We start from the raw sequence: 15,799 nt of genomic DNA, 5'->3' as shown, positions 1-15,799 counted from the left end.
GCACAGGTCTGTGGTGTGTGTACCTGTGAGCGGATCTTGAGTGCAGGCCCCAGCTTTAGTCCCATGTTGTTAAGTAGATGCTCCTCAGTGAGCAGGGGTAAGGTCTCTCCATCAATGGCCTGCTCCCGGAACACCTGGCAGAGACACAGTCCCTTCAGCCACAGTCCCGGCAAACACACTCATTCACACTGACTACACACTCACCCACAAATATGCATATTCTGTACCCACACACATCCATTCATACGAATGTATGTACAGTACATACACTCGCACCCTCTTACACACTGCCTACAAAGTACACTTGGAAACATGCCCACACAGCCAGTGCACGTGCACTGCACTCGCGCACACACATTTGCGGAAAACTCACACGACATTCGCTTTCACTTCCCTGAGCAAACGGAAAATGTGTTGTAACTGCGCGGGCTTCCGTGTCCTTCTAAAAGCTATAACAGATGCCCTTTGATGGCAAGTGTGGCTGACGTAGTCAATAATCTGCTAAAGGTTTGCAGTCAGCCTAGGCCTGCCCTCTCTCTTCTCTCTCTCTCTGTCTTCCACGTCCCCCTGCTCCCTGCCTGGGTCCTCAGACTCCTCACCTGGGCGTATTCGGCGCATCCAGCCAGGCTGCTTATGAAGCCACACACGTCCTCCACGCTCCACTTGCTGATGTCCTCCGCCGAGGCGGCAGTGGCCGAATCCTCCCCGTCCATGAAGAGACCTCCCAGGGAGCCTAGAGGAGAGAGATGCTACGGTGTGAGTCAACAGGACCGGCCTCCAGTCCAGACAGCACACTGTCAGATTTAACTTGGTCTCGCATAGCCACACAAACTATTCTCCAATGCTATATAGTATATAGAGTGGAGCTACACCTCCCGAAATACTCCCGAGTAAGGAAGCTGCCATTTTCGTTCACGAAAATATATTTTATTTTTATCTATATATAAAATGTATATAGCTTCACATTATTACTATTTTTTTCCATTTCTGCTAAGCAGCAAGCTATATATGTTTAGATTATTTCTATTTATGTTAGGATAAATGTGCGCGACTGTAGTCTTCACATCTGCTTTATATTGTACTCATGATCAGAGCTTCCGTGCTCCAGACTGTATGATGTAGACTGTATGATCAGAGCTTCCGTGCTCCAGACTGTATGATGTAGACTGTATGATCAGAGCTTCCGTGCTCCAGACTGTATGATGGAAGCATTTGAAAATTGCGAGAGGCAACAGTCTGGCCACGCGAGACTAGATTTAACTCGGAATGTACAGAGTTACAAAACACTGAAGACTTTAATATTTGGACCTGCTGATTGTCAATAGGAACTAGGAATTAGGGTTGTCCCGATCGGAAATCGGGGCCATCACGTCATTTTCAAATGATCGGAATTGGACCGGGAGCCAAAAAACGTGATTGGGACATCCCTAATTACGATCATAGATTGCAGAAATGCTTTGTAGAGATGCAGAACTAATATTCAGATTTAGTTTTACAAATATTTGAGATGTATTATTGGTTTGTGTGTGTGTGTGTGTGTGTGTGTGTGTGTGTGTGTGTGTGTGTGTGTGTGTGTGTGTGTGTGTGTGTGTGTGTGTGTGTGTGTGTGTGTGTGTGTGTGTGTGTGTGTGTGTGTGTGTGTGTGTGTGTGTGTGTGTGTGTGTGTGAACAAATAATAGCCTCCCTCTGTCTCCCCACGTGGATATACTACTGGTGGTGGTGTGTAGGGGTCATGCGAGGGTCAGAGGCAGGGCCCCTAACAGGGAAAGGTCTCCACACTGGAGACACACAGAGAGAGTGACGCTAATGGCTTTCACATGTCTGCCCTGGACTGTGTGTGTGTGTGAGAGAGCAAGAGAGAGTTCAATGTGCATACTGTATGCAGTTGCACAATTCTATGTGTGTGAGTGCGTGTGCAAGTTCCCTCACCTGTGTGAAAGTAGGGGTTAGCATAGGGGAACCCAAAGGGCAGCGTCTGGGCGTGCAGAGCGGGTAGAGGCGGTATGAACCCGGGTGGCAGGTGGTACTTGACGTCGCCTTTGCCCAGCCCAGGAGTGAAGAGGTGGCGACCGGGCGACTCGGCGCCCGCCGAGCTACAGGGTGCGCTGAGCCGCCCCGATGAGCTCTCTCCCAGGTCCTTGTCACCCTTGCGTCTGCGCTCCTTACTGGCGTCTCTCTCCCTGTCCCTGGGTCCGTTGCTGGTCTTAGCGCTCACACTGTCCCGTCTGTCCTCGCCCATCTCCGCCTCGCTGTCATCAGAGTCCTGCATGTCCTCGTCGTGGCACTCCCTCTCCCTCCTACCTCCTCCCTGGTGGTGGTCCCCGGTGCGGAGCTGTGCCGCAGAGGAGCCCCGGCGAGATCCCTTCCTGGAGTCGGTGGCTTCGTGCCCAGTGGTGGAGCTCTGCGCCTGGCTGTCTTTGGACGTGGAGGAGGCCCCCTGCTGCTGGTGGTGGTGGTGGTGCTGACTGAGTGTGAGCAGCGGCGTGGCGGCTCCGTGGCGCAGCACCAGCATGGCGTTGGAGCGGCGGGCCAGCTCTTCCCTGAGAGGGTGTCCCTCTGGGATGTCGTGGAGGCTGCGCAGGGCCGGGTGGTCGGCAGGCAGGCCGATCAGGCCACCGCCCAGGTGGTCGGAGCCCAGGAGGCGCTGTTGTTGCTGCTGTCGATGATGGAGGCTCTCCAACTCCTTCTGTCTCAGCAGCTCCGCAGACATCTCCAGTCTGGAGTAGGAACACACAGAGTAAGTACGATGGGTTGAATTTATTTGTGTATTTATTGAGTGTTTTGCAATTTTTGCTGAATGTTATGCCATGCCCAGAATCTGGACGCTAGGGTTCATGAGGTTAGTTCTGGCTCATCTCGTCTTCTATTGGTTGTTGTAGGCCTACTGTATATACCTGGACAATATAAGTGTAATTACACCACGCACGCACCTGGCCAGGTTCTGCTTCCTCAGCATCTCTTGTTGCCGTGCAAAGATCTCTGCCTGTGCTGGCTGGAGGAAACCATAACCTGAGACAAACAGGAAAATACACCTATTGAACATCGGTGACCACCACACATCATGGATATGAAGTAATAGAACTAGGATGAGTTCCTTCTTGTTAGGACAATGCTGTGCTCCCTGGTCATGGTGTATGTAGTGTTAGAACAATGCTGTGCTCCATGGTCATGGTGTATGTAGTGTTAGAACAATGCTGTGCTCCATGGTCATGATGTATGTAGTGTTAGAACAATGCTGTGCTCCCTGGTCATGGTGTATGGAGTGGCTAAAGCCTGATTTGTACAACGGTGTCGATGGTACCACTGTGCCAAAAATTGGATTTAGTGTGAGGAATAGAGTTATAATGTGCCGGACCCATTGTACAGCACCACCCTGACCCATTGTACAGCACCAACCTGGCATTGGTGGGGGACTGCCCATAAATCCGACCTCCCACCGACCTATGTGGCTGGTTAAGACTGAGATTACGGTTAGCGACCTATGTGGCCGGTTAAGACTGAGATTAGGGTTAGCGACCTATGTGGCCGGTTAAGACTGAGATTAGGGTTAGCAACCTACATGGCCGGTTAAGACTAAGGTTATAGGGTTAGCGACCTACGTGGCCGGTTAAGACTGAGATTAGGGTTAGCGACCTATGTGGCTGGTTAAGACTAAGGTTATATGGTTAGTGACCTATGTGGCCGGTTAAGACTGAGATTAGGGTTAGTGACCTATGTAGCCGGTTAAGACTGAGATTAGGGTTAGTGACCTATGTGGCCGGTTAAGACTGAGATTAGGGTTAGCGACCTATGTGGATGGCTAAGACTGAGGTTATATTAGGGTTAGCGTTTGGGATAGTGTTATTTTGAGGATCACTCACCAGGGGCCTGACACAGAGCGGAGGGCATGCCCAGGAAAGGGGGCCGCAGGTGGGGTCCCAAAGCGATGTGAGGGGCATTCTGAGGGGACAGCAGAGGTGGAGGATGGGACAGCTCCCTGAGGACACAAACATAAAAAAGAAGACATTAAGTTGTGTGCTTATTATGGCTCAATAGAATAAAAACAATAAACATTTAACCTGTATACATTTTATCATACAGGATTTACAGTCTATAACACACATTATTTACATGATGTTCATTTGCATGTAACAAATAAAAAAATAAGCCTGCTTTAAAATCCCACTGCAAAAGCAAATGGAGGCGTGCCCCTGGCCGTATTGGGTGACGGGCAACTAGATGTGCCTCTATTCATCTGGGCCGTGGCTCAGCGGTCCAGGCACCTTAGTTGGCTGGTAATCCAGTCTAGCAGTGTGCAGCGGGTTCGACTCCCGATCCCGACGGCCTTCACTGCATGTCACCTCCCCATTTCTCTCCCCATTTCCTGTCGGCACACTTTCAATCCCTCTACAAAAATTATAAAATGAAAAGGCGAAAGCCAGTAGGACAGCGCTGCCCGGCTTTTTCTCCGTGGTGGGAAATATTACTCCGTGTTGGCATTGCCTTGGGGGTGTAATAATAATAATAATAATAATTATTATTATTATTATTACTAATAGTAGTAGTATTTTATTTGTATTTATTTTTTGAGTTTTGAACCCAGAATCTTTGGTTTATAAACCCCTGACATTATTTTATTATCTTATAGGCAATTCACACTGAGACGGAATGAATCCGTTTCATTGGAACCGTTTCCGAATACGGTTGCCTGGTCCCCGATGGCCATGATTCACATTACCCGAGATTCAACAGCGCACCCGGGTACACTTGCATAACACACTTTAATCCTCCTGATGACGGTGTGCTTGATGGCTGGCCCGCACGGACAGTCGGACACTGACCATCAACTGTGCGACATTGTCTCAAATAAATCCAGACACACTGAATTGCATTGCCTCTTTGCCGTTATACTACTATACTGTCAGCCTGCCTGCTATTCACTGTGTCAGTCAGTTCTGTGCTCCAGTGTCGTGTTTGATATTAGTTTGCTATGGATTCTACTTTAGCATTATTATTATTTTGTTTTACTTGGGAAACTATGCCAAGCAAAGCCCAAGAGCCACGTGTAATAAGATCAGCGCGTACTGCGGTGCTGCACGTATGCGCAGATTCAACAGGAGACGGGCGGTGTTGATAAATGAGCTGGTGTTACGCGTTGTGCAGCACTGCAGCGGCTGTGTTTTTTTTTGTTGACTAGAGATTATGTCACGTTCTTAAAAAAAAACAGTCCACTTCCTTCTTTAGGTACGCATGCATTCACATTGGAACGATCCGTATCTGAATACACTTCAACGGTCCAGAGACCCGCCCCCCATGCAGTCCCGGGGACGGTTGGGCAATCCGCTCCCGGGAACGGTACGCATCATTCACACTACCACAACATCTGCCAAGTGGTCCCGAGTGCGCACCCGGGACCATAGTGTGAATTGCCCCTTATTGTCTTGTGCTACGCTGGCATGGAAGATGCAAGTGAGAACGAAACACTTAACCTTGTAGAATTTATATTAGATGGACTGGAGTATTAAACTTTTGCCTTATAATATAATAATAATAATATAATGGTGGTGAACCTCACACCTTGTGGCTTACAGGCACCTCCCCCGTCATGCTCTCTCTGTTTTGATCTAAAACTAAGAAATTACTAACAATTGACAAAACGGGGATGATTCTTTTTGTGACACTGCTAAGGCTAAAACGAAACGACTCTCTGTTTGCTTTGAGGGGAAGTGTAAATCTGGGTGCAGAGTAAAATAATAATATAAAACAACCTGAATCTCTGTTCTGTCATAATGAATCTGGTTCATTGTGTGTCTGCCTGGTAGATTGGCTCATTTTGGGCATTGGACTTTATAGGCCAGGTGCCCAATGGGCCCGGATAGTCAAGCCTGCATGGTCCATAATCTGCCCATGCTTGTGTGTGCATTTACTTTGGTGCACTTCTGTGTGAAATGCGTGAGCGTGCTTCAGTTAGCCTGTGCGAGCAGTGCACGCATGCGCTGGCAACTGTGTGTGCGGTGTATTTTTATCAGTGGAGCTCCAGAGGCCCCCATGTCGCCCCAGTGCCTCATCAGTCTTGTCACACTGCAGCCAGCGCCGCTGGCCATGGTTGTACCCTGGGCCACAGCCTTGCCTCCCCCTGCCGCCACACGCACGCACACACACACACACACGCACGCACGCACGCACGCACGCACGCACGCACGCACGCACGCACGCACACACACACACACACACACACGCGCACACAATGCATTGCTCATGCGAGCACACACAAGGGTCCATGCACAGAAATAAACACACACACACAATGAATTGCTCATCCATACACACCATATACACCCAGATATACACACACAAGTGAACACACACATGCACACACACATAATGAGGGCTGAATGCACAATGCCAGTGTGTCATGCTCCGACAGCTGGGGCGGCGCCTGTGTCTCGACCAGGGCCACGGGCTGAAGGACCTTCTAATTAACACTCATCCCTCCTCTCTCTCGCTCCTCTTTTTTTAAACACCCCTCATCCCTCTCTCACCCCTCCCTCCCTCTCTCTCTCTCTCTCTCTCTCTCTCTCTCTTGTTCTCTGTCTGTGCCGCATTGAAGCCAGGAAAGACAGTGTCCTGTAACCCCTGTTTTTGAAAAGGCCTCTCCATTATCAGCTTCTCCCTTTGTCCTCTCTGAGTGGAGAAAAGCACCACTCACCTCTATCTACCCCCCCCCTCTCTCTCTCTCTCCCGCTCGCTCTCTTTCTCTTGTGTACCACTTTTCTATCTGCCTCTCTTTTTCTGTATTCTTCCCTCCCTGTATCTCTCTACCGCTTCTCTCTCTTTTTCTGTATTCTTCCCTCCCTGTATCTCTCTACCGCTTCTCTCTCTTTTTCTGTATTCTTCCCTCCCTGTATCTCTCTACCGCTTCTCTCTCTTTTTCTGTATTCTTCACTCCCTGTATCTCTCTTTCTCGTTCTATCTCTATCTCAATCTCTGTTAAGTGCTCCATCTTTCCAGGGGGCGTGGGGAAGTATGTAAAAAAAACAAAAAACAAAAGGTTGTTGGAGGAAGAGGTAGAGTGAGTAGTGAGTCATGTGCTGCAACCAAGCCCCTAGTAAAGCTATCCAACGTATAGCCACTACTGGCGAAAAGTGGAACTGTAGCACGTCCATGGAGGTGAACGGACGTTCAGTGACGTCATGTGCGTAGTTGAGTTATAATTGTACTTCCGGCAGTCTTCCGAGGGGGGGTGGGGGGGAGCTCCGGTTCGGTCTCTAACCTTTTATTACTCTATGGCTGCAACTCAACTTGGTGAGAGAATATATGGCGATGAAAACTTAATGCTCTCTGTCTGCCAGTTGACCCAAACCATAACCACTCTTTCTCTTTACCTCAGTTTTGTCTCTGTCTGTTTCCCCCCCCCCCCCTCCTAGCGGCTGCTATCACACCAATCAGAATTTGGCTGCATGCGGCGCCCGTGCACACACTCAAAGACACACCAGGGAAACAAACCGTGGGGGGGTGAGGGGGGAGAACAACAAAATCAAAACCCAACAACTTGGCCACATGCAACCGCAAATATTGTTTTGCAACCGTGTTCGCATTAGCTAGCGCCTGCATGTCTCCCGCCTCACGCTAAATGGTAAGAGGGAAAGCAGAGAGGGGAAGAGAGAGCGTGAGAGAGACAGACAGACAGAGGGGAGCTGCAAGGACTGGAGCCCGCATGCACGCATAGCCTAGAAGCAGGGAGGGTTTGTGTGTGTGCGCGTGCACGTGCGTGTGTGTGTGTGGAGGTCGGAGCCAGAACTAGGGGGGAGGTGAAAAGCATTCATCGATCGCCTCCGCCGCTCAAATGTTAATGCTAATCGTATAACCGCTCCCTCTCTCCGGCGGTGCCTCGCACTCCGGTGGCAGCTCCAATTAATCTTGGGTGAGGGCTGTGGCGCGTGACCCCGGAGGCCGCTAGCCGGGGCCCCCGCTAGCCGCTGCTTATGTAATTACACCGCCCAGTGTGTAATCACCTGGCCTAATCCCTTGGGGCTAGCAATTAGCCTGCGCCGCACGGCAACGCTAGGCTACGCTAGGCTCCAGCATGCCACCCCCCCCCCCCCCCCATCCACCCCCTTCCCAACCCCCCACCCCCATCCATCCCATCCCATCCCATCCCAACCCCCCCCTCCCTCCCTCCCTCCGTGTGCCGCGTAGCCCAGCCTAGCGTTAGCCCGCAGATGAATAACGGTCAATTAAAGCTGCATGACTGAGGCCGCCAGGCGTCCGCTCCACCATAATTAGGCCTAATCACGGGGAGGGAAGGAGAGCGCGAGACGAAGAGATGGAGGGAGGGAGCACAGGGGTGTGGAGGAAGTGGAGGGGAGAACCAGACACGCTCTCTTTCTCTCTTTTTTCCCTCTCTCTCTCTTTCTCTCTCCGTTTCTCTCTTGTCTCCTTTTTATAGGAGGCAATTTTTGGGGGAGAGACAGACATTAAGCACTTTGCTCAGGGGCTGTGTACGTGTCTGTCTTTTTGTGTGCACGTGTGCTCATGCTTATCTTTTTTTGTCTTTATTTGTGTGTGTGTGTGTGTGTGTGTGTGTGTCAGTGTGTGTGTGTGTGTGTGTGTGTGTGTGCGTGCGGTTGCGCACGCGTGCTTGTGTGTGTGTGTGTGTGTGTATAAATGCTTGTTTATCTATACACTCTATCAACATGCTACCATCATACAATTAAAAGTGCAGAGAGCGTTCTCATAATAGTTCAATATAGCACACAAAATAAGCAGAAAGGTTCGTCATAATCACAAACACAAGTAGAAGAATGGACAGTAAAGAATTATTGCTCTTTTTTGCTTGTTGACTGCCTCCCCCCCTCCCCTCTCTCTCTCTCTCTCTCTCTCTCTCTGCAGTTAGGCCAAGGGCTCCTGGGGAATTCACTGGTGTGTGACGACCTGTCAGAGTGGCGACAGCGGCCCCGTCCCGAAGCAACCCAGGGAACACACACACGCACACGCACACGCGCACACGCACACGCACACGCACACGCACACACACACACACACATTGTACGGGGGCTGTGCTTCTTTGTGTGTGTGTGTGTTTGAGGGAGTGTGCCTCCGCCTCTGTGCGTGTCTGCCTTCATGTGTGCCGGACCACGTGGGTTTTAGCCTTTGTGTGTGTGTTAATGTGTGTGTGTATTTGTGCACGAGCGTGCGTGTCTGTGCCTGCGTGTCTGTGCCTGCCTGCCTGCGTTTGTGTGTGTGTGTGTGTGTGTGTGTGTGTGTGTGTGTGTGTGTGTGTGTGTGTGACAGGGCTGCCCTTAATGACGGGAGCGAGGGGGGATTAGGTGGCGCGGTGCGGCCGCCTTCGGCTCTCTACTCCACAGGAACACATTTACACAGGAAGCTCATTAAAATGGATGAGGCTCCCTCCGCTCTCTCTCCCTCTCTCCCTCTCCCTCGCTCCCTATCTCTCTCTCTCTCTCTCTGTGTCTCTCTCTCTAGCGCTAGCAGTCTCCCGCTATCTCCCTATCTCACTCTCTCTCTGCCCCTCGGACTCTCTCCCCGTCTCACCCTCTCCCTCGTACTCTTCTATTTCTCTCCCTCTCGCACTATATCTCTCTCACACTCTCTCCCCCTTTCACCCCGTCTCACTCTCGTTATCTCCTCACTACAACCGTCCTGCTGCCCATCTCTGCTTTTTCCTCTCTCTCTCTCTCTCTCTCTCCCTCTCTCTCTCTGTATTCTTCCCTCAACACCCCCACCAATTCCCCCAACACCACCACCATTATTTTCTCTGCTCTCTCTCTCTCTCTCTCTCTCTCTCCTTTTCCTGCTTCACGTGTCCTCTCTGGCATCGTGTTCGACCCCCCCCTCCATTTCATTTCTACCCCTTCCTTTAAAAAAAAAAAACACTCCTTTCTCACTTCCTTTCTATCCACTTCCCTCCATCCATCCATCCATCCCTCCCTCCATCCATCCATCCATCCCTCCCTCCCTCACTCCCTCCCTCCCTCCATCCATCCATCCATCCATCCATCCCTCCATCCATCCCTACATCCATCCCTCCCTCCCTCCATCCACTCGTCTCCCTATATGTATTTGCCTTGCAGATGCCTGCTCGGCGAGCCCAGCCCTGTGCCATTTAAGAGTAGACAAATGGAGGCAGCCAGCACTGAGCGCATGGAGCAGCCTAATGATTTGTTTTTAACAATGGGCCCTAATGGGGCCACAGATAATCAATGACCATGGGCTCGATAGGAAGGTGAGCTGCACAGAGCCTAAGAGACTAAAAGAGCGCTTCCTTCTACCCCCCCCCCCTCCTCCCCTCCTTTTCTCTTCCTTTCAGTCCCTGTGTCTCTTATCCTCTAACACGGTTCTCTCTACTTTTAATTTAACTAGACGTTCGGGCCGTCACGCGGCCCTCACACCTACGGGCCCACAGCCGATCTGACCTATATGACCATATATGGGCATTATAGTGACACCCAGGGGACACATGCGCAAATCTGTGTTGTTCATCATCATCAGCAGCATGTTTAGGGGTGAATCAAAAACAACACATCCGTAGACACATGTACAGATGCATGTATCCTTCTGGTTCCTTTTGTTTTTTAATTGACTGCCAAGGACCGTGTTCTGACGTGTGTTTGTAGTTTTTATGCTAGATGGCACTCTTCGCTAACCTAGTCTTTATCTCGGCTTCCGTATTTTCTTCTGCATTTTTGGTGAGACATGCTATATTCAACTGGGGAACGTATGGCCGTGATTAGGGATATTTGATATTGACTTTTTTGCCTATATCTGATACCGATATCAACCATTATCAACCGATACTGATATGTGGTCGTGGAATTAACCCATGCCTAATTTTATTATGATGCCCCGCTGGATGCATTCATAAATGTAAGGTTTTCCAAATTAAAATAAACATTATTAGGGCCCGATCACTGCAGTAGTGCGAAGCCCTATTGAAATCGCAATGATTATTATTATGATTGTTTATTCCCCCGAATGAATCGCGTTATTGACATGCAAAACGTACTCAAAAAGCTTTTGAGTACAAAAAGCAAAAAACTTTGCATACACATCACAAGTGGTGAAAAATTACGTATTTTACTTGTCTCAAAAAGGGGCGTAGCCTAATGGCTCAATAGCGCCCCCTACAAAAGTTTGTGCTTGAAGTCCCACAACAGGAAGTCAGCCATTTATGGAAATTTATGCCATTTCCACGGGTTGCACTTTAACAAACTCCTCCTAGCAAGATGTGTGTCCGCGCCCATATATAGTCATACAGACTCCTCCTAGCAAGATGTGTGTCCACACCCATGTATAGTCATACAGACTCCTCCTAGCAAGATGTGTGTCCACACCCATATATAGTCATACAGACTCCTCCTAGCAGGATGTGTGTCCACACCCATATATAGTCATACAGACTCCTCCTAGCAAGATGTGTGTCCACACCCATGTATAGTCATACAGACTCCTCCTAGCAAGATGTGTGTCCACACCCATATATAGTCATACAGACTCCTCCTAGCAGGATGTGTGTCCACACCCATATATAGTCATACAGACTCCTCCTAGCAGGATGTGTGTCCACACCCATATATAGTCATACAGACTCCTCCTAGCAGGATGTGTGTCCACACCCATATATATAGTCATACAGACTCCTCCTAGCAGGATGTGTGTCCGCGCCCATATATAGTCATAAAGACTCCTTTAACGAACTCCTCCTAGCAGGATGTGCACCCATAGTCTTACAGACTCGAGGGTGGTGTCATTGGACTTGCTTCAGAGTCCTTGTCCTTCATTGGTGAAATGTAGCCCTTCCCCTGCTTCTGATTGGTCAATATGTTATAGTTTCTATCATTTGTCATAACATTTGAACAGTTTGCTGTACAGAGTCATGAGTCACCTCCCTGGACTCAGTTTAGTTACTTAGCTCTGCTCCCAGTTCTGATTGGTCGATATTTGCCCGTAATGTGCACAGACACGCAAGGTCCCGGCCATCGCCGCTTGCAGCTTTAATTCATCATCATTCATTTTTTATGAATTAAAATGTTATGCAAATATCGGCCAATAATTATTTTGAGTGACTGATGTCATGCTATCACAGTCAGCATATGTGGATGTAGCTGCAGTGGGAAGTCTATGGTTATGTCAGTCATAATGAACTCTATGGTTATGTCAGTCATAGTGAACTCTATGGTTATGTCAGTCATAGTGAACTCTATGGTTATGTCAGTCATAGTGAACTCTATGGTTATGTCAGTCATAATGAACTCTATGGTTATGTCAGTCATAATTAACTCTATGGTTATGTCAGTCATAATGAACTCTATGGTTATGTCAGTCATAATGAACTCTATGGTTATGTCAGTCATAATTAACTCTATGGTTATGTCAGTAATAGTGAACTCTATGGTTATGTCAGTCATAATGAACTCTATGGTTATGTCAGTCATAATTAACTCTATGGTTATGTCAGTAATAGTGAACTCTATGGTTATGTCAGTCATAATGAACTCTATGGTTATGTCAGTCATAATTAACTCTATGGTTATGTCAGTAATAGTGAACTCTATGGTTATGTCAGTCATAATGAACTCTATGGTTATGTCAGTCATAATTAACTCTATGGTTATGTCAGTCATAATGAACTCTATGGTTATGTCAGTCATAATGAACTCTATGGTTATGTCAGTCATAGTGAACTCTATGGTTATGTCAGTTATAGTGAACTCTATGGTTATGTCAGTCATAATTAACTCTATGGTTATGTCAGTCATAATGAACTCTATGGTTATGTCAGTCATAATTAACTCTATGGTTATGTCAGTCATAATGAACTCTATGGTTATGTCAGTCATAGTGAACTCTATGGTTATGTCAGTCATAGTGAACTCTATGGTTATGTCAGTCATAATGAACTCTATGGTTATGTCAGTCATAGTGAACTCTATGGTTATGTCAGTCATAGTGAACTCTATGGTTATGTCAGTAATAGTGAACTCTATGGTTATGTCAGTCATAATGAACTCTATGGTTATGTCAGTCATAATGAACTCTATGGTTATGTCAGTCATAATTAACTATATGGTTATGTCAGTCATAATGAACTCTATGGTTATGTCAGTCATAATTAACTCTATGGTTATGTCAGTCATAGTGAACTCTATGGTTATGTCAGTCATAATGAACTCTATGGTTATGTCAGTCATAGTGAACTCTATGGTTATGTCAGTCATAATGAACTCTATGGTTATGTCAGTTATAGTGAACTCTATGGTTATGTCAGTCATAGTGAACTCTATGGTTATGTCAGTCATAGTGAACTCTATGGTTATGTCAGTCATAATGAACTCTATGGTTATGTCAGTCATAATGAACTCTATGGTTATGTCAGTCATAGTGAACTCTATGGTTATGTCAGTCATAATGAACTCTATGGTTATGTCAGTCATAATGAACTCTCTGGTTATGTCAGTCATAATGAACTCTATGGTTATGTCAGTCATAGTGAACTCTATGGTTATGTCAGTCATAGTGAACTCTATGGTTATGTCAGTCATAGTGAACTTTACTGCCCAGCCCACTGACCCATTAGGCCATTTTTCTTAGTACATTTTTATCCCACGATTTTGCAACCCATTTTTTCACCCAGTGTCAATTATCTAATGTAATCCTGGGCGCTACACTTCCTCTGCCAACCTGTGGGGGGGCAGTGAACTGACCGTATACTTCCTTCACTGCATGAGGAGTCCAAGCTGCTTCTTTTCACCTGACAGTGACAGTTTCCCCCCTGTGTACAGTATCGGGACATCTCTAGTACTAGGGGACACGGGGAGAACATGCAAACTCCACACAGAAAGGCCCTTTCGCCAACCCCGCCTCGGCCATTTGGCAATTTTAATATAGGAACATGTATGTAATTTCACTGGCTTCTTGCACCTAAGGGGCGAGCCATCTACAGTAGAACAGTGTCCATCCGCATGTGTGTACAGTTTTTCCCCAAATATTTGCGTCTGTCCGTATAACCTCGCAAACCACCAGTCAGTGCTAAATTCCTTGTACATTGTGCCAGTAGGCCAAGGAAGCCAATCCTTGTTCCCTCCCCTCTCTCTCTGTCTGTCTCTCTGACCCTGGTGGGCGATGGATGTTTTATGGGGACGCCCACACAAGCTGGCTTTTTACAGCGTCACCCTGACCTGCCACCATGAACACGAATGCAGCACAAAGATGTGTGTGTGTGTGTGTTTGTGTGTGTGTGCGCATGTGCGTGTGAGATGCATGCTTGTTTGTTCATACATGTACGTGAACTCCTTCTCTTATTTCTATCTCACTGCATGACAACATCTGTTTTACTATCCATTAAATAACAAGCAAAAAAATAAACAACAACATAATAACAATTGAGAGTGAGAGGGTTAAAAGGGTAGGTGAAAGGAAGAGATAGAGAGAGATGGATGGAGGGAGGGAGGGATGGAGGGAGGGTAAGCCCTAGTTAACTTGCCCCAGTCCTGTGTGGCTAATTACTATCTGTGCTGTTGGAGACTGGCCTCAGCTCACTGGCCACATTCACACTGCATCGCTGGCCTGACAAACGCACGCACGCACGCACACGCACACACACATGCACGCTCACACGTTCATGCAATATGCACACATGCAAATTGACTCCACAAACGCATACAAATACACACACACAAACTGCCCCGCGCCGTAAAGCGCAAATTCAGTCCGCACAGATGAGCACGCGTGCAACCCGCCCGCTTGAAAAATGGAACAAACAAACGTGCACGCATATACGCGCACAAATAAATCCCCCACATCCTCTCTCCTCCCCCTCCTCCCCTGCTTCGCACAGGCAAGCGCACACACACACACACACACACACAAACCCCACGCACAGGCAAACACATACACACACCCCACGCACAGGCAAGCACATACACACACCCTACACACACAGGCACACACACACACACCCCCGCAAGTCTCCCTGAGCTGCACCATGCAGAGCCTGGCCGCTCTGTTTCCTGCTTATATCCCCCCACTCGCCCCCCTCGCCTCTCTCTCTCTTTCTCTCTCTCTCTCTGACACACACACACACACACACACACACACACACGCAAACACACACACACACCCTCCCTCTGCCACCGCCCGCCGGCCCATTATCGATCCCCCGCCTCTCCCAGCGCCACATAAATAATCGACAAGCAATTACCCGCCCACTCCCGCTGCCCCCGGCTTTGTTTGGGAGGCGCAGGGGCCAATGCCGGGGGGGGAGGGGGGAGGGGAGGGGAGGGGGGAGGTTGGAGATGAGGAAAGAAGATAAGGGAGGTTGTGTGGATGCAGGTGTGTAGTAGAGTGGTCTAGTGAAGCGGTTATACTGGAACTTTAGTTTTGCTGTGTACTGTATGTTGAGACACTCACGCACGCACGCACGCACACACACACACACACACACACACACACACAGGCGTATGCAACCACCAACATGCACATAGTGTGTAACACCCCCTCTAAAAAAATCACACTCGTCTCAAGTGAGGGGCTCTCTTATCATCATACATCATCATACATCACAGTCCGTTCTCAGCCAATCAAATCATCACAAAAGTCATTCAGGCCAATCACTTTTGGCGTCTTCACTTTACTGCCCTCACTTTTTATCCACAACATACTTTGCTCAGCCAATCAAATCATCGCCATGGGGTGATCAGCCAATCAAATCATCATGTTTGTGTTCACACAAACAGACAAAGCTGGACATAGGAGAAAAAATCACACCCATGTGAAGTCTTATCATCATCAGCATACATCA

The 15,799-nt window shown here is 48.3% G+C and overlaps 1 protein-coding gene across 1 annotated transcript in view; it reads right to left on the bottom strand.

The window, feature by feature from the left end:
- Positions 1-15,799, bottom strand: part of samd11 (sterile alpha motif domain containing 11) — a 110,135-nt gene that overhangs the window by 1,391 nt on the left and 92,945 nt on the right. Inside the window, 5 exon segments of the mRNA XM_083770283.1 lie at positions 24-134; positions 600-733; positions 1,930-2,717; positions 2,931-3,009; positions 3,861-3,976. Coding sequence (XP_083626409.1) covers positions 24-134; positions 600-733; positions 1,930-2,717; positions 2,931-3,009; positions 3,861-3,976 — 1,228 coding nt within the window.

This window comes from Protomyctophum parallelum (assembly GCF_964188405.1).
Source record: "Protomyctophum parallelum genome assembly, chromosome: 7".
Taxonomy (NCBI): Eukaryota; Metazoa; Chordata; class Actinopteri; order Myctophiformes; family Myctophidae; genus Protomyctophum; species Protomyctophum parallelum.
This window is presented reverse-complemented; position numbering and strand designations above follow the sequence as displayed.